This window comes from Pezoporus flaviventris, unplaced genomic scaffold (genome assembly GCF_033815535.1).
Source record: "Pezoporus flaviventris isolate CSIRO_AGI_PZ_B2104156 unplaced genomic scaffold, CSIRO_AGI_Pfla_v1 ptg000100l, whole genome shotgun sequence".
NCBI classification, from domain to species: Eukaryota; Metazoa; Chordata; class Aves; order Psittaciformes; family Psittacidae; genus Pezoporus; species Pezoporus flaviventris.
In genome coordinates this window covers 2451823-2473092 of record NW_026892648.1, presented here as the reverse complement: position 1 = coordinate 2473092, position 21270 = coordinate 2451823, and the positions used below count along the sequence as shown (strand labels likewise).

Sequence of the window (21270 nt, the reverse complement as noted above, 5' to 3'; positions counted from 1 at the left end):
CAGAACATAAATAGAGCAAGCCAAGCAAGATTTCAAAAAAAGCAAAGCAGAAAAAGTTGGGAGGTTTCAAAAGGAAAAAAGCAAAAGTTTAAGCTTTGTTCTGCCCCTGGTGTCTCCCTGTTTTTCTATGTAGCTGGCTGCATATAGCCATAATTTCATCAGAGAAACGAATCTTTCCTCAGGGCTCAGGTATCCAAAGCCACCCTTTAGTACTAGAACTGGGATGAGAAGCTCATTTTGCTTTCCCAACAGGTCTTGCTCACTTCTTTCCTACCAGAAGCTCAAACACCTCTTGCAACATCTGAAATGTAAAATATGTTTCAATTTCAAACAGCAACCGTGCAGAAAACAGCATTAGATGTTCCATTTGATGTCTCAGATATTTGACATCAAATACACCGAGACTTTAAGTAAAAGTATTTCTGCCCCCACTCCCCTCGAAGTCTCAACAGTGCAGTCTCCTTTATGACAAAGTATGTATTTTCATAGCTGGGACTTACAGCTAATAGAAACAGAATCCACTTGGCCTTGTCAGCTGGACTACTTTTACAGTACCCACAGCAAATGCCCACAGAACATCCATGAAGAGTAAGTAGCCACTACGTTTTATGAAAGTCGTGATCTGTAGACACCAAATGTGCAAAGAGTTGAGGTAGCAATAACACTGAAGGGCTGAGATGTAGTTTCAACTCAAAGAATACTCGTGGAACCTCTTGTCCTCCAGCACACCAAAAGATAATCACCTCACCCTGCTGTTGACAACATCAGGTCTAAGATCAGTAAGTTTCCAACTTCGTGCAGTACAGTAGTCTATCTACTGTGTGGAAAAAGGGCTGCCGGCAGTACCTCACAGCTTCCAGATCCTCCCAGCCATTCGCACCAATGCAGTTCCAACATGCCGAGGAGAAAATGAACCCTGCACCCCCTTCCCATCAGCCTCCTCTAATGCAAAGTCACAGTTCTGGGAGCAAGAGATGAGGCTGATGAAGCTCATGTGGGGAGATCCAAGAAAGTCCAATTTAATCCCGTAAGTGTTGCAGCTGCTTAGGGAACTCTTAAAAACACCAGTGTACAGCTGCAGCTGTAAATTGCCTTCTGCACGTTCTGGGTTAGACTCTTACAACCTCTCATTCTGGCTCCTGCCACATTAAATCTATGTCTGCATCACATACAAGTTATGTTACTGCATCACACAACCTCAGGCTGCCTCTGAAAACCACTCATAAAACAGAATACATTCAGTGTAATAGCTCCCCTTCATTTACTGCTCCCAGTCTGTACCAAGCTACTATTGAAGACTGACATCACACTGTGCCTGATGATCTATAAATCTTAAACAATATGTAGAGGGAGGGGAGTCTTCCCCTCTATAATCTGTTCCAGTGAGCCCCCAGCTGGAGTTATGCATCCAGCTCTGGGACCCTGTGCACAGGAAAGACATGAACCTGTTCAGACAGGACCAGAGGAGGGCCACAAAACTGCTCAGAAGAATGGAACACCTCTCTATAAGGAGAGGCTGAGAAAGCTGGAGCTCTTCAGTCTGGAGAAGGCTCTGGGAACACCTTCTGTCAGCCATTCAGGCCTGACAGGGAGCTTCTAAGAACAATGGGGACAGGCTTTGGAACAGGACCTGTGCCAGCAGACAAAGAGCAAGGGTTTTACACTTACAATAGATGACATTCAGGTGAGCTACAAGGAGAGCACTGTTTACCATGACAATACTGAAACACTCCAACAGGTTGCCCAGACAGCTGAGAGATGCCCAGGACTCTGGAAACATTCCAGGTCAGCCTGCTCGGGGCTTGAAGACAATCTCACCTAGTGCAAGGAGGCCCTGCTCAGAGCTGGGCAGCTGGACCAGATGAACCTTTCAAGGCCCCTCCCACTTCAAACCATTCCACAATTCTATGATTTTTTTATGGTTTTTTTCCTTTCCCTACTGAAATGCCTACAAGTAACTTCAAGCACTTGTCCAGAATTGCTGTGCTCCCAGTGAACATTTCCACATGGGTCTCTCCTCTTACAACAACCAATCATGTCCCAGCACGTATTTTTCAGCTACAAACTGTACTCCCTTAGGCTTTTGGTCAAGGGGACAAAGGGGCAGGTTTGGAAAGTTTTGTTCTTTCCCTTAATAGGACAGTACAGCTGATACTGTCACAAGTTTTTTTTCCAATTTGTGAATTCCTGGTTACAGGCTGCTTCTGCACTATGCTTTAAGAGCACTGCATTTTACAAAACAAGAGGTAGAAACTAGCCAAAATACATCTCAGGGATAAAAACTAGCATATAAGACCATGTACAAGGAACCTGAAATATTTCTGTGCAACACTTTTCCTGGTACCAGGGCTGCAGCTAGTATTACCAAACACTGGCTCTGCCACGTGTATTTACAGACAAGGTGTCCCTGCATGTCTTGAGGCACAGGTCTTGTTGTCTCCTCTGGCGCACCACTGATCAAGTAAGGATACCTTAGTTAAAGATGCCTGGTAACGTTAATTATCCTATAATTCCCTCTTGTCTCTGCTATATAGGTACATGCTCTTTACTAATGATCTCCTGAACATAAAGAAACTCCTGCATCTTCTAAGAAAGGTATTTTAAAATTAATCATCACCCACTTCACTTTGCCCTTTAATACTGAGCTGCAAAGCGTAACCCCTCTTTTATACAGAGGTCAGACAACACATTGGTAACAGTGATATCCACTGGAGGGTTAAACCCTGAGTAAGAAGGCAGAAATTTCCCTAGCTGCCTAATTTCAGTTGTCTGCCAGAAACATCAGATATCTGAGGAGCATGGTGTGTGACTCCCTCAACCCCAATCAGTCCTGCACAGTAGTTTATACAATCACAACTTGCATAGAATTTTGTCCACAAAACTCCCCACCCAGCTGCACAAACAGCACAATCAGACAAAACGCATTATGAGTGGCTACTTTCAACTGCAAGCTGGCCCTCAAAGCTGACCTTTGCAGCATTCAGCCAAAGTTCAGTCTATAAGCTCACTCACTTGTACACAAACAACCTTGAAGTGTGTTACCAGAACAAACATCACCTTTGGGTGGGGTCCAGTGATGGGTCCCATAGGATGTCTGAAGGAGGAGGTATTCAATACCATCAGTGACCTTAGAAGATGGTGCTGACTGCAGCCTCCTGTAGACGATCAAGCCACAGGCCCTCACAGCCATGCCCTGCTGTTAACCGCACTGTGGAAGAGCACAGAGGATCAAGCAGGAACAACACAGAACTTGGAGCTCAAACAGACTCACTGTATCAAACAGTGAGCAAACATATCTCAGCATGCACTGAAAGTCATCCACCCCATCACAGTTACCACACAATTAAGCTGCGTCTTACTAACGATATCTGAATTGTAAAAATCTGAGTCATCTCCTTTTAAGACAAGGAAGCGGGAACCAATATAAAAGCTTTTCTTAAAAATAAAGTTATCAGAAGCATGAAATGTGACCTACATATAATTTCTCTGCTGCTGATATATTACAAACCACACTGCAGAAAGGAAAAAAAAAATGCTAAGGCAAAAGGAAAGCCACTAATTAGCATTCTGAAGCTTTTCCACCGCAAAAATCCAAGGGCCCTGTGCAAAGATAATACCTCAACATCATTGGAAGTAACAGAGAAATAACTCCCCAAGACAGATTCCCTGCAGCAGAGAACTCCACAGGGTGTCAGAGGCAGAGCTGAGGAAACAAATTACAAAGGACGGCCCCCTGCTGTCTGGGCTTGGCGTGACGCTGTTGCACAAAATCGCAAGCTTCTTGGCATATGTGTTAAGCATTAATCTGATGTAAATAGAAAGGAACACACCTCTTAAGTGACAAATACTGTGATCAATAAGCGACACAGCTGATCCTATACAGAAAAAGGGAGAAAACAATTTAGAAATCCATGTCGCAGTGATTCCCAGTTCCAGGCAAAGCTTTGCACTTTGACAGAACTGCACATTTCAATAAGTAATAAATGTACACATCATTTTTCCCTGGAATGCGCCGTGACATCTCCAGTTTCCAAACCGTAGCACGGAGTCCCTCGCCAACACCCAAAGCTCCAGGGCGGTGCTCAGCTCTCTCGGTTAACCCCCCTTTAACTGCCTCAATTAATCCCAATCAAACCAGACGCTCCAAAGAAAACCCCCGCTCCCTGGCATCCCCCCCCCCCCACCAGGCACCGCGGGGACCATTCCCGACTGCCGTGGTGTCAAGAGGCCGCCCAAGCCGGGAGACCAGCACCACCTCCCGAGCAGGCCTGGAAACGCCGCGCTCGGACGCGACAACCGAGGAGGACAAACCTCACCGAGGGCGGGTGGGACAGCGACCCCCCACTGCTGCCGGTCCCCCGCACCCCTCCCTCCGTGCCCACAGTGGTGACGAGCGGCTCCCAGTGGCACCGGGCTGGGGCGGGGACCAGGCCCGGCGGCCCGGGGGAGGCACAGAGCCCCCCCGGTGTTGCAATAGCAGCGGGCGGCCCCAAGCACTATCCACCGCCACCCGCGGCCACCATGACACGCCTCTCTCACCTTCACTTCCGGGGCAGGGAGTAGGCGGGGCGCGGCGCACAACAGAAGGCAGCTCCAACCAATCACGACAGCTCCTCCTCCCGTTGCGTCCTCCCGCACCCTCCCGCCTTTCCCTGGGCTCCGCCCCCTCCGGCCACCGGGATTTCTGATTGGTTTCTCAGCGCCGGGACACTCCCCATCCGTGTTGTTCCCTCTCTCTATTGGTTAGTTGCGAGCGCAAGCCTGCGCGCGAGGGTTTGAAGCGGGAAAAGCGTGGTTACTATGGAGACGTGGCCTAGTCGGTGCCGCTGGGTGCCGCCGCGGATGGTGAGTGTCCGGGGGACTGCGGGCGGGGCGTGCCCGCCGTGAGGAGAAGGGGTCTGCTACGGCAAGGGAAGGGGGGGAGTTGTCCCGAGGCCACCGCCACCTTCTCCGGGTGGCGGGACAGCCCCGCAGCGTCCCTCAGCCCCGTCCCTGGCGGACCCCGAGCTGGCTGCAGGGCCGCTCCCTCCTTCAGGCCCTGCCCCGCTGTGGTGTGTGCGGGAGGGGAGGGCAGGACGGCGTGAACAGGGCAGGGGAGAATGGGAGGAGAGCCTGCACGCAGGGAGGGGCAGCGGTGAGGGGCTGCTACCGGAGGGGGTTGGCAGCTGGCACGGTGTCCCTGCCTCAGTCCTACACCCCTTCTTTTTATGAGGTTCAACCAGGCTCAGTGCTGAGTCCTCCACTTGGGCTACAACAACCCCATGCAACGCTCCAGGCTTGGGGAAGAGCAGATGGAAACTGCTCATGGGAAAGGAGCTGGGGGTGCTGACTGACAGAGCTGAACATGAGCAGCTTGTGCCCAGGCAGCCAAGAAGCCAAAAGGATCCTGGTCTGTACCAGCAATAGTGTGGCAGCAGGGCCAGGGCAGTGATCATCCCCCTGCACTGGGCACTGGTGAGGCTGCACCTCGAATCCTGTGTTCAGTTCTGGGCCCCTCACTACAAGAGAGACATTGAGATGCTGGAATGGGGCCAGAGAAAAGCAACAGAGCTGGTGCAGGGTCTGGAGCACAAATGTGATGGGGAACGGCTGAGGGACCTGGGGATGTTTAGTCTGGAGAAGAGGAGGCTCAGGGCGGACCTTGTTGCTCCCTACAGCTGCATGAAAGGAGGTTGTAGTGAAGTGAGGTCGGTCTCTTCTTCCATGTACAAGAGACAGGGCAAGAGGAAACAGCCTCAAGCTGTGCCAGGAGAGGTTTATATTGCATATTGGGAACAATTTCTTCACAGAGAGGGTGGTCAGGCACAGGCTGCCCAGGGTGGAATCACCATCCCTGAAAGTGTTCAGAAACCATGTAGACAAGGCCCTCAGTGACATGGTTTAGTGGTGGCCTTTGCAGTTCTGGAGTAGAGGTTGGAGTTGATCTTAAAAGTCGTTTCCAACCTTGTTGATTCTATGAGCCTTCCAGTGATGAATCTATAAAATTCCTCAGTCTGGGGCTAAATTCAGTGAGGGAAACTATAAATGCCTATGGGGCTAAATTCAGTAACCATGCACCCCCTCAGTCATACAGTGTAATTCCAGATGCATTGCAGTTTATTTTGATAAAATTATAAAATAAATTTTGAAAACCATTTGGTAAACCTTACGTAGTCGGGAGAAGCTTGGGCACAATTTTCAAATAATCAGCATCCCAATATAACTCAGATTATTTTCTTGGCATGTGGCTGAATATTAGACACTTCCCATTCCCATGCAGCTGTTGTTTTAAGCAGTTGTCAGGGATCAGCTGTAGGATGGATACTCTTCTGCTGAGGTCACCAGGCATAGTTAGAATGAAGGGGTGAATATAAAAAATAACAGTATCTTGCCATTTGAAAAAAAAAACTGTCGGAAAACAAAAAAAACTCCCAGCATTCAGCTGTTGTTTTTAAGCCTGATTCAGAAAGCAATGAAATGAACTGTAGTTTTAGTAACCAACTCTGTGCTGGTATATCAGTAGAAAAGGAAGTAGGAGTGTTGCTGCAGGGAGAAGACCATCATCATGGTCCATCTGCAAAATAGCTGTCATTTGACATTAAAATTATTCCCTCCTCTCCATTTGCTTTTAGCTGTCCTGAAACTAAGTGGTTACCTGGTGTGAGTGTTCAGCTTTGTTCCTTCAAAACAGGCTGCTACAACATTCGTTCCATTGAGCAACACAATGTTTAATGCCATGTTGTGTACGTGCCCTGGGAGTTTTGAAGTGCAATCATATGGTCTTAGAAAGGGATCTGCTGCAGTGTCAAACACTGATTCATAGGTCCCTACCTATGAATACCCTAATTTCCAAGGAATGAGGCCAGAATGATTAAAGGTAAAACATTTTGTTTGGTGCTCTGGAAAAGCAAATTATCTGTTCACTTCTGGAGGGCTAAGTCACATTTGGCTTTGGATCACAGTTAATAAAGAGTGTAATGGCCAGATGAATAAGAAGGTGGATGACTGGTGATGTGAGTTAATATGTCTCCCTTTTCTCTTGTATGATTGCTGGATCTGTTTTTTTTTTCTGGGCTTCTGCTTCTGTACTTAAAAAACTGTCAAACACTGGCACGGATGGATCCTGTACAGAAGGCTTGTTTGGGTTAATGTGGTTACAAGTAATGGGTACAATACACTGCTATATTAGTTGTGGTCAGGAGAGGAAACATATCTATCTGCTACATGTGTTTACAAGTTTTTTAAGTTCTTAACTTTTGCTTTTATAAGGTACTTGTAAAGCAAAGTGATTTACACAATAAGAAGTGACAGACAGGAAAACAAGGTGCTGTTTAGGTTTTGTACTCTTAATTAACAATCACTATGTTTATCAAATGCCTTTGAAAATTGTGCCTAATAAAATTATTTAATGATCAGACCGAAGTTTATGATTCAGAACGTTTATCTTAGATTATTTGAAGGATTAAATGTATAGTTGCATCAGTTTGCAGTTGTAGGAGTGCCACACACAATTTCTTTACTTTGCCATGACTTAATTTCCCCAGTTTAAAATACAGATATAGTTATACTTGTGTTTTGTCTTGGCTGTGACACTCAGGAATATCAGTGGAAGTCAATTAAAATTGTCAGGTAAATATGCATGAGCTACAGTGGGACAACAGGGCATGGGAGCATCAACACTGCTCTGAGATCTTCAATATATCAGATGTTAATAAGGATCAAGATAGAGTGGTCTAAGGCTGCTTTATTCTTATAATAGTCTACATAGGGATGTTACATGATACGTTTTATTCACAGTGACTGAGCTTCACTGAGTATCTTTGAAGTCCTTTTCTCCACTTTAAAAAATACATTGGGAATGAAAAGATCTGTGTAAGAGCTAATTAACAATTAAAAGCATTTTAAAACGGATGATCAGCTCATAGAGCTTAATTTTGTGGTAAGTTAATTTCCTTCAGAATACAGAAAATGGAACCACTTGTTTCTACTGTTTACAACTGACTTCTTTTTTTCCCCACCTTTATGACTTTTAAAAAGCCTGAAAGTACTGAAACAGAGGAGGAGTTCTCTGATGACAAATTGCAATCTTATTTTGTGCTTTTGGTCCCTTAATAAAATTCTAATGCTTTCCTACAATAAGTACTTATCTGTTACCAGCACTTGGCAGGCTTTTAAAATCGTTGTGAAAATTACTTGCTTAAGTAGTAAGTTGTAGAGAACCCAGATTTGCCACATAAAGATGACTGGTCCCTTGTTCAGACATGTTCCAGCAGTAAGGTATATCACCATTAACTGTTCCTCTGTCACTGCTAGTTTGTGTGTAAGTAAGTAAAGATGCTCTGGACTCTGTTGACTTCACAGTTTCACTGATTAGCTTCAGTATCTTTTTCATCAGTGGCAAAGCAGGTCCCTTGTGTGAGAAAGTGATGAAAACTTCAAAGTGATGTTGAGTCTTTCTGCCAGCTAAAATGAGAAAGGCAACCACTGAACAGCAAAGAATTACAAGCGATGTCATAATAAAGATTCAGTAACCTTACAGTTGAGATTGATTGACCTTGTAACTGGGTGCCCATGAAGAATTATACCTCCACAGTGACTCACTTTTTTCCCAAAATATGTTATATCCAACTATTTTAAGAAGTCTTAGGCTTTTGTCTCAATCCTGTTTTCAATAAAGGATTATATTTTCCCCATAGCTCTGCAGGGGACAAAACCTGGGTTTTGATATGAAACTACCACACTGAAGAATGTCATATTTTTCTGCCCTAGAACACTATGTTCTCTTAAGTGAACAAACAAAATTAGTTCCTGGCAATAACCGAAGGAATGCTTGGCTGTTATTGTAAAAAAAGTAAAGTCTTCCCTTTTTTTGCCAGAAGATGGCATTATCATTAACAGTTTAAGATTCCTGAAAATCTACCAATGCTCCTCTCGTTTCTTTACAAAGCCAATCTATTTTAAAGAATTATGTATCTGTTTTAGAAATTCCATAGTGCTGAATGAATTAGAAGTATTCTTCTAATAAGTAGAAAGGCACTCCTTTCTTTTAGAGTATCACCAGTTAAAAAGCCAGAAGGGTTTCACTGACAACTGCAATTTTCCCTGGATGTTCTCATGTATGCACCACACCAATTTTTTTAGAAAATTGTCTTCTCTTGAGTTTTAAAGTAATCAGAAGTTCTGAAACCCATCACCATGATGACTGCTTAAACTCTTGAATCCATGGTTGATTAGTTTGTTATTCCTTTGTTAGTCAATGTTTGGTTTCCCTAGGTTGAAAACACTTAGATCCAGCAAGATTTACCATATCTGGGGGAGAAGAAGTACTAACATTACTTCCCAGGCCAGCTGTCATTAAGAAGCCATTTAACTGCTTTCAGAAGGCACAGAGCCTTAGCTAGTAAGCCTTGCAGAGCTGCTTACAAGTCTCAGTGCTAATCTTCTGGCATGTTCTTCAGTACCTATATTGTTCACAATCCTTATTCCAGAAAATGGAGACTTGTCTGTACAGCCATGTCTAACTATATAAATGCATTTTTTTGCTTAATTTTTAATTGGAATCTTGACCTTAACATTCTTAGTTCTTTCCCCTTGTCTGCTGCTCTTGTTTTGTAAAATGCCTCAGTTTCTTAACTTTTTATTCTCTATATTCTCTCCTGTGCTCAACATTATAATTTAAACAAATATTAATAATAAATTGATTCTTGCGCTGGTCTTTGGCCTCTGTATTTAGCTTATGCATATCTAAAGATGTAGGTATAATCTAGGATACAGAGTGAGATTAGACAAAAAAAAAATCAAAAGAAATTTGATAGATTGTGTTCATCTTCATCAGATTCTCAGAGAGTGCTGTCTTGGCATTTTGTTCTAGCTGCTCCTTCTGTCAAACAAAGTAAGTTTCCCATGGCAATGCATACATCAGTTACAGAGGACCTGCAGTGTATTTACATTTTAAGCACCTTATGCAAGATAGGCTTTTTTTTCAAAAACATAATCTTTGAAATGAAGTCTGAAGTTCTTGTAGAATTTTGTGTTAGAGAAGTTGGTAAATTGTGAATGCTTGTGAAAACCCTTGCACATGTGTTCTTTGAGTTTCCTGTCGTCTCAATTCTGATTTCCCTCTTGAGGATCTAACAGTCTCAGCAGTGGCTCTGACTTTATCTCAAGATTCATAATTGCATTACATACGCGTTAAATAAGTCTGCCTACATACCAATATTTTGGTCTTAAAGCTTGTACTGCTGAAACTCATAATTTTATTATAGCTACCTCCAGCTTAGACTCTAGCTTCTAAGTCATTTTAGATGTCCTCTACTGCATCTTTTAGCCTGTGTAATATCTTACATGATGGGCACCTTAAAATAATCTTTATTGGTATTACTATTATTTCAACATAATGTGTTAATTAATGATTTTGAATCAAATTCTTGGGTGATGTTTGGTACCAACTTTTTTAATATTGTAGAGATACTTGAAAAATCCTGCCAAAGAACTTACCCTGAATGATGGAGGTGGGGGGGGAGGGGGGGAATTAGTCTTAAATAAGTTGGTTTTCTTGAATGTTATTGTAACCGCCAAACATAAGGAAGAGCTGTATTTGTGAAGGACCTAGAATGAGCAAAGATATAAAAAGGAAGTGGGCAACAGATACTTGAAGTGCTATCATTTTTCCATTTTATGGAACAAGTAAAAATATCTGCAGATATTAATCCATCTGGATACAGACAGCTGCACAATGCCTTGGTAGGGAGATATGAGTGAAGGAGTTGAGGGGTTTTTGGCATACCTTTCAGTGATGCATGTTGGGTTTTTTGGGTTTCCCAAGAATGCAAGTATGGCGTTCCGATAGCATATGTAGATTTAGAGAAATTCTGTCTTTCAGATTTTGCAGATTGTTTTGGGTATTTGATCAAGGGCACTCAGAAATGCTCACAAGATTCATGACTGAAGAGAAAGTATGCGACAAAACTACAACTTTGCTGTATTTCATCTATAAGATGAATGCTCTTAATTATTCAGCTTGAGGTGAGGACAAAAGCAATTTCTTCTGCTTTGGTTCATTAACCAGGCATAGCTGAACCACATTAGACCACATGCCCTGATATTAAATTGAGTGTCTAAAATTAGGCATTTTACATTCTGTAGCTTGAGGACAGGGTTTCAGTAGCTGTGGCATTCATCAAGTAGACATCAGGCGTGTAGGAGCTCTGCAGCAGTAAGTAACACTGCATTGTGCAGTTTTTACATGTTGTCTATTGTCTGTAACTTAAAAATATAATTTCACAGATAAACTATGTTTCATGTTTCATTTATTGTTGTTATTATGGAGTGTTTGGCAGTCTAGTGTATTGTACACTTGGAGTTAACAGGCTTCCAGCCTAATTGCAGGTAATGGCATCAGAAAATGTGTACTTTCTTCATGAATAACTTTGACAGATGTGATGCTTTATATGATTCTAAAACTTACTCTGTTTGATTTCTTGTAGGTGTTAGCTTGAAGATGGCATCATGCCTTTATGAATGCCTTTGTGAGGCAGAACTTGAAAAATACTATCCCCATTTTGCTGCCTTTGGCCTTCAGAAGATTGATGAGCTTGCCAAAGTTACCATGAAAGATTATACCAAACTGGGGGTTCATGACATGAATGATCGCAAACGACTCTTTCAGCTCATTAGAATAATCAAAATTATGCAAGAGGAAGACATTTCAAACTTAAGCAAGGAAGATTTTCAACCAAGTGGCCTTTTCATTCATCCTCAGGTGACGAGATCCGGTCCCCGTAGACAGTTGCATTTTGAGTCCTTCTTTGAAGAAGATGATGGAACGGTTAAAGACTCCAAATCTGAACAATATGGTTTATCTGATTTTGGTGCCAATGAAGAGAACAGTGTAGGGGAAATGTTGGGACACATTCAACCACATGATTCAGAGCTCATCAGGTTAACTAGAAGAGATCTAAATACTCCTGGAACATGCACAAAAAAAGACCTGAGCTGTCCAACAGTTTCTGGTGATATTGCTCCGCTCCTGGGGGATTCTGAAGCTCCTATTGTACAAAGAATAACTCATATTTCAGGGTATAATTATGGGCTACCTCATTCCTATATCAGGTAATAATTAGTTGCCTTTATTTTGCTATTTTTCAAGTTGGTCATAATTAATTCTTTCTTCCTAGTGGAGGAGAATCTGTCTTCATAACCTCCAAATGAGCAATTCTACCACTACAGAGCAATGCAGAATTCTATACTGAAGAGAGATATTAGTAAGCACTTGGGACTCTCCAAGTCTGGTAGAAGTAATCACCTGAATTTCACCAGCTGCTGCTCACCAAGGTTTTCTAAGAATAGTCTTTATTGTCTTTCAGGATATAAGGCTTTGTTTTCATGGTGGTTTTGCCAGTCTTTCTTACTCTTTATCTTTCCATGAGACTATAGTGAAAAACATTGTTTTTCCAAAATATGGCATTGTCTGTTGATAAGCTTTTCAAGTTTTTCCGTGTGAAAAGGATAACTTTTGTGATGGCTTTCTTCATAAAAAATTTGTAAGCTGGAGCTTTAAAAAGAAACAGAATGAATATACCTGTTATAGGATATAGATATGGTGGTGAGAGGCAGCTGCTCCCCAACCACATGATCTGTAACTTCCATACTTCTACCAGCATATGGTAACAGAAGGGCTATAGTTATCTTGAACCATGGGTAAATCTACCCTGCAAAATATTTTAAGGCACAAAATATGTTTTTCCTGCCTCAGCAGCAGAGCACATACCCCTCTGCACACATACTACCAGCATTTAGCACCTTGCAGTGCAGTTGTGGCACTTCTGTTTAAAAATGCAATGAGGAGGGGCACCTGTATGAAGATGGGACTTGGTCTGAGAAGGCTGTGGGGAAAGACCTGGTATATGGGAGAACCCATGGAGTCAGGGTGTCAGTTACAACTCCCATTAAGCATGCATGTAGCCTAGAGGAACAGATGCTGTTGCCACAGTGGAAAAGTACTATGGTGACATAGTAGTTAGAGAATTTAAACTGGGAAATGCAAGGCAGAGGTTTATAACTCCCTTTTGCTGGAAAAAAGTCATTCCCACCTTCCAGAGAAGCACTCTAACCGCATACCTGTATTGGCATCTTAGTGCATTTCTGCCTCCTCTAGTTGAGCCAAGGTGCAACTAAAGGGCAGGATTCCTAGTGCTTCTCTGGTAAAAGTAAAGCAAGTAAAAAATGATAAAATATAACCTAATGGCTCAGCTAGAGGAGTTCAAGATTTTTAATCCTGTGATAAAGCTGTGTTCTCCATTGTTTTCACTTTGTTTCCTTGTTCTTCTCTCTTTTTCTGAAGCACATTGTTCTGTGCCTAACATTATGGTTCAGCTTATTAATGAGCATTATGGTGGGCTTTCTGCATCCTCCTCCTGACATGCCTGAGTTTCTCTTTCTCCTGTTTTGACCACAGAGTACTTGTTGTGCATTCTAGGCTTGAGCCAGTCTGCTGACACGTGGGTTTGTGATTCCTGTTTTGCAAGTGCTCCTTCACTGAATCCATCCATTCCCATGTCACCTTGTTATTTGATCACTGAAAAGTCTAATCCAGTCTCATCTATGAGAAACACTGGAAACTACTGGCATGATTTCAGATGGCAGAAAGATTAAGAGCTCTTTCAATATGTTTCAATATCTTTTCTACTTGCCTACACCAAATGGCTTGATTTTGACAGCGACGGGCAGGGCATGGTTATTCTTCTGACCTGTTGTCTAATCAGGTTTCTAATGGTCTGTGTCAAGATTTTTGGTCTTTTTAGTAACCGAAAAAAAAATTGTTAAAAATACAATTACTGCTTACAAAAGATTAATAGAAAATCTAAACTTCATGTTCAGCATATAGAATTAAAATGCATTTTGTTCCCATACAAAGCATATTCAACTAAATGTGTGTCTGTACTAGAAAGAATTTATGCCTTTTCTATCAAAAATGGAGCCTCCAAGTCTTTGTTTTTCACTTTCCCCAGATTTTGCAATCAGTGCTTCCTCTGCAGCCTCTGAGAGCGCACCAGACTCTTTCTGTAGGTAACCAAATCCAGCCTGTGCAGTGAGAATTAAACTTCAGAGCCTCTGATCATTTGTTGGATGACATTTGGTGCCTAGTGTTATCCTTAAGCTCACGCTAGCTTTTGAAGCATCTTATTTCAAGTATCACTGCCTTTCTTTACAGGGAAAAGAATTTTCCATCTTAATGCAGGGCCAGATCCTAGTCTGCATGGGAAAGCTGTGCTAAAATTAAAGGGATTCCAGTTACAAGTAAAGATTACTTGTGTGTAGTTTTTGAATACAGCATCTTGAGATTTATATCGGCATGTTGTGTGTTTCTGTGGAATCATGCTGCACAATAGCAACGATACTACAAGCTTGGAGTTGTAATGAAATACCGAGTAACTTGTGGGTTTGGTTTTAATTTATTAGATAACCAGTATGTGTTAGTTTTTGGTTGCTCCATTAAAAGATTTTGGAAGGGCATTTGGGCAGCATGGCAGAAACTCTAATTCTGGCCAAGCTGGGGCTTGATTAAAAGCTGGGTTTTTTGTTTCAGAACTTGACATTCAAATCCAGGCTGAACATCATTTGGCTGAAAACAGCTTGAAAAGGGAAAGGCTTGAATATATTTTGGTTGAATTCAAGCATATTCTCTATGCTGCATCGCAAAATGTTTTATGCTGCTGGTTAATCAATGAAAAGGAAATGACCTCATGTTTCTGAGGTGTCTGGAAGGGAACTAAAGGAGAGTTGCCAAAACGCAGTAGCACGACTTTGCCTGTGGTCTGAAACCACATATTATTTTTATGAAAAAAGACTATAGGGGAGACAATGACAAGATCAACATTTCAAGTTTTCTTTGAGCTGAATAGGAACATGGTGATGTGGCACACGATGACATGGTCTTGTTTCCCAGTTTGAATTATTTACGTGTAACCTGCTTGACAGCCCATAATAGGAAGAATGAAACTCAGCGTAAAAGGAAAAGCAACTAAATATTATACCCTCTCCTGTTCAAGATCTGTTCATATTTGTATCTGTACATTATTGACTAATTACAACTGTGAATAACTTCAGCAAGATTAAATTTCATTATGTTAACTTGCATATTATGCCAGCTTCCATCGCATCTTTGTTGTCAACTGAAAATATGCCAATCCAGCAACAAGTTCAGGAATGAAGCTGTAAAAACACTAGTATTCTTTCAACAGAAGTGCACAAAAGGCATCATTCTATTGGAAAAAAAACACAGAAACTTCACTGTGTAACAGTGAGGCATATTTTGGGTCTTCTTTTTATAAGCCATTAAAGACAGAAACATTTATTGATAAAGCTAATAAATTTAAATAAATTCTAGGTTCTGTTGTAACTTCATTTTAAAATGTAAACCTACTCTATTGTTGTAGATCCAGTGCTTCTGAGAAAGAGATACCATGGACAGAGAGTGAAAAAATCAGAGTGTGTGTCCGAAAACGTCCTTTGGGCCTGAGAGAGGAGCGACGTGGAGAGGTTAATATCATCACAGTGAAAGATAAGGAAACCTTACTTCTTCATGAGAAGAAGGAGGCAGTTGATCTCACCCAATATATTTTACAGGTAACATATTCCACTTGTAAATTGTGTTTATGGGCCAGTCACTTGCATGGACACAATAAAGCAAATTGTGCTTAGAGTTTCCATGAGGTGAAGCAGAAAAGGCCTTTCTTCATTTCTTGCACTTGAGCTCAGCAAACTATATTTGAATTGCTTCTACTTATACCAGCCTGTGGCAGAAAACCCAAGCCCAGAATTTTAAGCTTCAAAAACGTGTCTCTTGGAGCTTCCTTTGCACGTGGCAAAATAAAACCCTCTGCTACATGCTGTTGCTGCAGATTTACCTGGTGCAGAGCCTCCTCATAGCTTTCCTGAGTGCTCCAATGAGCAGTTCCCTTTTCCCTATTTCAGCACTGTAGGTCTGTTTCAATGAATCACATACACCCTTTATCCCCTCCCTTCCTTTGTTCTCAAATGCTTTTGAAAATTAAGTTCCCTTTTGGCCTTTGTTTCTTAATCCCAAAAACCTTGTGCTGTCATAGTTCAAATTCTCACTTTTGAATGACAGCACCAGGAACACAACTGATTTCTGAACAGCAGCAAGCCATTCTCACTCTACTGGGTGTTATTTTTACAGTCTGGTTCCTAGGAACAACTGTTTGGAGTATCCAGTAAAATTTCAGATTGCAGCTCTCTGGGGCCTGGTTCATATACCACATTTTACAGTGTGACAAATGCAGCAACTCCACCCCACTCCCTCCATCTGACTAGCTATATTTGGCATTTATGTGGTGCTTATCACCTTAGTATCTCAGTGCTGAAATAACCACTAATTGACTTTGTTATATCAGTACAGACAAATGAAATACTGCTATCAGTTAACATAGTCCAAACAAAAGTATGCCATGGCAAAGGCTGTGTCTATTCTGTAGGACCCAGGAGAACTTGCAGGTCTTGCTATTCACCCTGCCTCCACCTCTGGTTCCTGCAGAAAGAACAGCAAGGGGTACAGAGCGAGTGGGAGGCAGTGGGTCATATTCCAGCTCCACAACTGCAGGCCAGTCACAGAGCACATCTGCCCTTTGAGCTGAGTGTGAGTGCTGAGACTCTGGTTTAACTTGCCTGTGTGCTCATGTGGTTTGTTTGCACAATGTTGAAACGATTCTCAGTTCTAGACATCTACCACTTTAGTTTACACTGCAGGGGATTTATCAGAGCGCAGTGTTCGTGGAGGCTCTTTTGAAAACGTTGTGTTTGTGACTGTCCCTACAAACACTAGAAGGACCCCATAACGAGCTCTGTTGCAGTGTTTCCAGAGTCCCTCATGCTTTGACTTAGATCTGGAGTGTGGGAATTTGGGTTTTTCTTGACCCCTTCTAAGATAATAGAATCCAGCTTTACTTAGGAATAACTTCTGTCTTCTCTGGCACAAACAGTATTTAAGTCTGCAGAACAGAGGCAATTAATCACAACTGAGGACTAGTTTTGAGAAAGTCAATAGCTGACTCTAAGTTCTTTTTACTGTTGTGGTCTTACTGTACATCTGTACAGGGTGAGTCATTTCCAGAATATTTTTTTTTAATTAGAATTTTTCTTGTCAGAAGGCTGTAGTATGCTCTTCTTCAGAATGATGGGAAATTAAGGCTTCTTTGTTTCTCTTTTTTATTTTTTCCCTCTTTTATTTTTCCTACCTTCAGTCTCTTGATTGGTCATAATCTGTTTCTGCGTGTGTCATGCTGCTAAATGGGCTTAAATCACTTTGTACCTCATCCAAAGCCATATGAAGTTATTGGAAAGATTTCTGTTGTTTAACTTTGCATTTAAATGGGGGTGAAGGAGAAGTGAAACATACTCATTTTCATGTAAATCATATTTATTTTTCAGCATGTTTTTTATTTTGATGAAGTCTTTGGGGAGTCATGTACCAATCAGGATGTGTATATGAAGACAGCTCATCCTCTCATTCAGCACATTTTCAATGGGTAGGGCATCACTGCTTACATTTCTTACTTTTTTGCCTTGTTGTTTGCAAATTTCAGATACTGCTTTAATTTTCCTTTACACTTCTCATCTTTTGAAAAATACATTCATTTCACTTTTGCCTCATACCATCACCCTTTTAGAATGCCTTTGATTGCAGTTTTGACAACATAAATCAGGGAAAACTTTCTTCACATTTTGTGAGAAATTTAAATCAGAAAAGAAGTTAAAATTGGACCTCAGAGAAGCCATGGCTCCACCATTTCTGAAGTCTAATCTCCTCTCTAACAAAGAGGTGTTTAGCACACTCATCTGTAGAAGAATAATATTACCCCTTTCTGAGACTGCTGTGAAATATTTTTTCATGTATTTAACAGTTCATAGGGCAATAGAAATTATTAGTAATCTTATGATTTACTTTTATTGATTTATATTTGCTTAGAGGCTTAATCATAATGACGTACTTCCTGATTAAGGGGAAATGGATGGTGGCTTTACATGAATAATCTTATTTTCATGCAAAGTATCAAGCTTGAATATAATTACACTTTTGAATCTTTGAAGGAAAGAATAATGTGCCCATGCTGAAAATTAAGAAAATGGAGCATTCTGTTACTGAAAATCTCCAAGTATAATCAGCATAGACAGAGAATGTCATGCTTTTGAGAAAAGGAAAGTAGAAAAGGAGAATGACGCTTGTAGCTTGCTGTGTAATAATCGCTAAGAGCACAATTCACATTACAGCTAATCCAATAATGCCACCAGGAGAGATGTCACTGTTTTTTCTCAGCTTTCCCTAAATTTCCTGTCCCTCCTGCTGCATCCCCTTCATTGACATTGGTCTAATCTGACTCTGTGGTAAGCTAATTCTGCAATCAAAGATGTCAAGAAATTCTTCACTGTGCTTACTGCAGCCTGACATTTTTACCTGTTTCTTCTTAAGGTTCCGAGCCAGCTAAAAGGTCCTTTTTTTAAGGAGGGGAGGAGCAAATAATTTGTTCTGTATTATTTCTGTATTATTAGTTCCCTGAATCTGTTCACATCATATTTGCGGGTTCAGTGCCTGTTAAAAGACCAAGGATGGGGAAGAAGTAGGCATGTAGAAACCTCAACTTAGATGGGCTTGAAGGGCATTGGAGCCATATCCTGGGACCTTGGCACTTCATGTGCATTTGCACTATAATCTTAAGGTGCTATGATGACAAAGCTGGAGCAATCTGGAATAAGACAAGACTGTGGTTGCACAAGCTGGAGTGAGAGAACCAAACAGCTTCCTACCACTGAAAGGGGATGATCGTCTTCCTTACCTCCAGCTAGATACATTTCCATCGGTCATGGGAAGCCAGCTTGGGTATATTTTGTGATCTTCTGTGATGTGCTTTAATTCACTGAAGCAGCAAAAATTAGCTTGCAAAAAAAAGTGGAAAGCTTTCTTTTGTTTCAGTGGAGTAAAATCTAATGTGAGAGCCAGCACAGGCAGGAGTGAGTCAGTGGGGTAGGTCACACAGCTGGAAGCAGAGGAAAGAAAGAGCAAGACCTTCCCCTAGGCAACACCTCTTTAGATTGATATAGCTGTGTGCAGCCTGAGACAAAGTAGCCTTGCTTAGTAAATTATAGTGCTGGGGTGTTAATTTTCATCAAGTACAACACGTGTTTATACAGATCCTGACTTGTGGCTGTTTTGCGTCTCATGTCAGTAATTTTTCTCTGTGATTCATAATCAGTAGGATTCCCATTCATAATTCTACGATACTTCTGAAGCATCTAAGCAGCTGGAAGAATAATAATGAATTTTTGTTTCCTTAAATGTGTTTTTGGCATCTGGAAGAAAGGAAGCGAGCCAGCACTCTGTGACATGCCAGGTCTCCATAGGACACTCTTGGGAATCAGTTAAACGTTCTACATTTTCTCAGATAGGATATCAAACCAAACTTGCTAAGCGGCCACTATAGATAGAAATTTACATTGCAGAATCTTTTTTAATAGATATGAATAAATCAGATGTGACACTAAAAATACAAGTTATCTTCGCAGAGGCAATGCAACCTGCTTCGCATACGGGCAGACTGGTGCTGGCAAGACTTACACTATGATAGGTACTCAGCGGAACCCAGGACTCTACGCCTTGGCTGCTAAGGACATCTTTAGACAGTTGGAAGCATCACAGTCCAAGAAAGATCTCCTTGTTTTGATCAGTTTTTATGAGATCTACTGTGGACAGCTTTATGACCTGCTAAATGGAAGGAAGAGGTATTTAAATAAAAATACATTTTACTGTAAAGCTATGGTTATGAATCACTTGGTTGTTGTTTATAAATCACTTACTGTTATATGCAATTTCATTTAACATGTTACCATTTACAGTAAATGTTATGTAATTTGAGTTGTTCCTAGGTCTAGTGGAAGGTGTCCCTGCCCGTGGCAGAGGGGTTGTAACTGTGTGATCTTTAAGGTCCCTTCCGACCCAAACCATTTTGTGATTCTGATTCTAGGAGCTACTTAGAGAAGGCAGAATCTGACACTAAGTACTGTGGTATTGATAGGGGCTCCTGGTTTTTACTATTGTGGGAGGAGAGGAATAAGTAAGAATGGATATGAACTCATGCTATTTTGCTTGCACTATAATAATACAGTAACTGAACACCATAGGTAGAGAAAGAACCTTCTTGTGGCTAGTTCTTATGCCAACCATTGTGGAGTCCGTGTCTTTGCCTACTCAAACGTAATCTCTGGCCGTTCCTCATGCCACTCTAGTCTTTGAAGATCCCGCTGATCTCCCAGTTGTCATGATTGACACTGCAAAGTCTGCTCACCTTCTCACCCAGCAGCCCAGTGACACAACTGAAGCAAGCCTGAGGTGATGCTGCCATCACCTCAGCCCCAGACTTTTTTTGGATGGATGTATACTCCTACAGGAACTCCATCCAGAATGGAAATCGGACAACTCAGTATATGGTATAAAAAAAACCACTGTGGTCTGAAATCTCTGAGTAATAGTCAGTTAATATCTAAGTAATGAAATCTTTTCAATGATCTTGAAGGAGCATTAGCTGTCAGATGGAACCTTTAGCAGCTTTGGCAGCACTGTCCTTAGAGCACACAGGAGGGCTCAAGAGGGAGGCTTTTTCCCTGAGTGCGAGATGTCCCTGCCTAAGGAAGGGGGGTTGGAACCTGATGATCTTAAGGTCCTTTCCAACCCTAACTGTTCTATGATTCTGAGGAAGTGAGCATCTGTTCACAAAGGAAGCACCTATTTCTGTGCATGTGTGTGCCCTTTCTCCAAAACAGTCTTTAAGGAGCAGGTAATATAATCTGCTATGTAAGGGGTCAAGTTACTAAGGCAAAAGGAGTGTCCTTATATCCTTGAGATGTCTACTAGCTATCCTGCATGTCATTGAAGTAGAAGATTAAACTTACTCCTATAGGCATCATGTCTACATTCTTCCTGTGTACTGTAATGCTTGTGTGATTCACAGCAGAGGTGCTCTGAAATCTGACTGTGGCAATGGGAGCTGCTTTGAAATCCTGTGCATGAATCTTGAGAACTCCAACAGAGCATAACTTACAGTCTGAACTTCTTAGGAGAAGCCCAAGATGCAGCTGAAAGAGAGACAAGAACTCTAGAATGTAAACAAGATAATTTACTTCCCTGCTTTATCATATTCCTGAACGAGCACAAATGCACTGCTAATGTCTCTTTAACAGTGAAATATCAGTGGTGCATGTTATAAAAAAAATACCTCTTCA

At 41.7% G+C, this 21270-nt stretch overlaps 2 protein-coding genes across 2 annotated transcripts in view; one reads left to right on the top strand and one right to left on the bottom strand.

Annotated features, from left to right (window-relative positions):
- Window positions 1-21270, bottom strand: part of NUDT2 (nudix hydrolase 2) — a 213492-nt gene that overhangs the window by 1663 nt on the left and 190559 nt on the right. The window contains exons 2-3 of the mRNA XM_061477243.1: window positions 3831-3870; window positions 3058-3208 (exon numbers count right to left, since the gene is read on the bottom strand). Of these exons, the coding sequence (XP_061333227.1) occupies window positions 3058-3190 (133 nt within the window). The 5' untranslated portion in view covers window positions 3191-3208; window positions 3831-3870. The remainder of the gene's footprint in view (window positions 1-3057; window positions 3209-3830; window positions 3871-21270) is intronic.
- The window catches only part of KIF24 (kinesin family member 24), a 31592-nt gene continuing 15068 nt past the window's right edge, over window positions 4747-21270 (top strand). The window contains exons 1-5 of the mRNA XM_061477144.1: window positions 4747-4845; window positions 11466-12090; window positions 15417-15606; window positions 17428-17525; window positions 19558-19773. Coding sequence (XP_061333128.1) covers window positions 11480-12090; window positions 15417-15606; window positions 17428-17525; window positions 19558-19773 — 1115 coding nt within the window. The 5' untranslated portion in view covers window positions 4747-4845; window positions 11466-11479. The remainder of the gene's footprint in view (window positions 4846-11465; window positions 12091-15416; window positions 15607-17427; window positions 17526-19557; window positions 19774-21270) is intronic.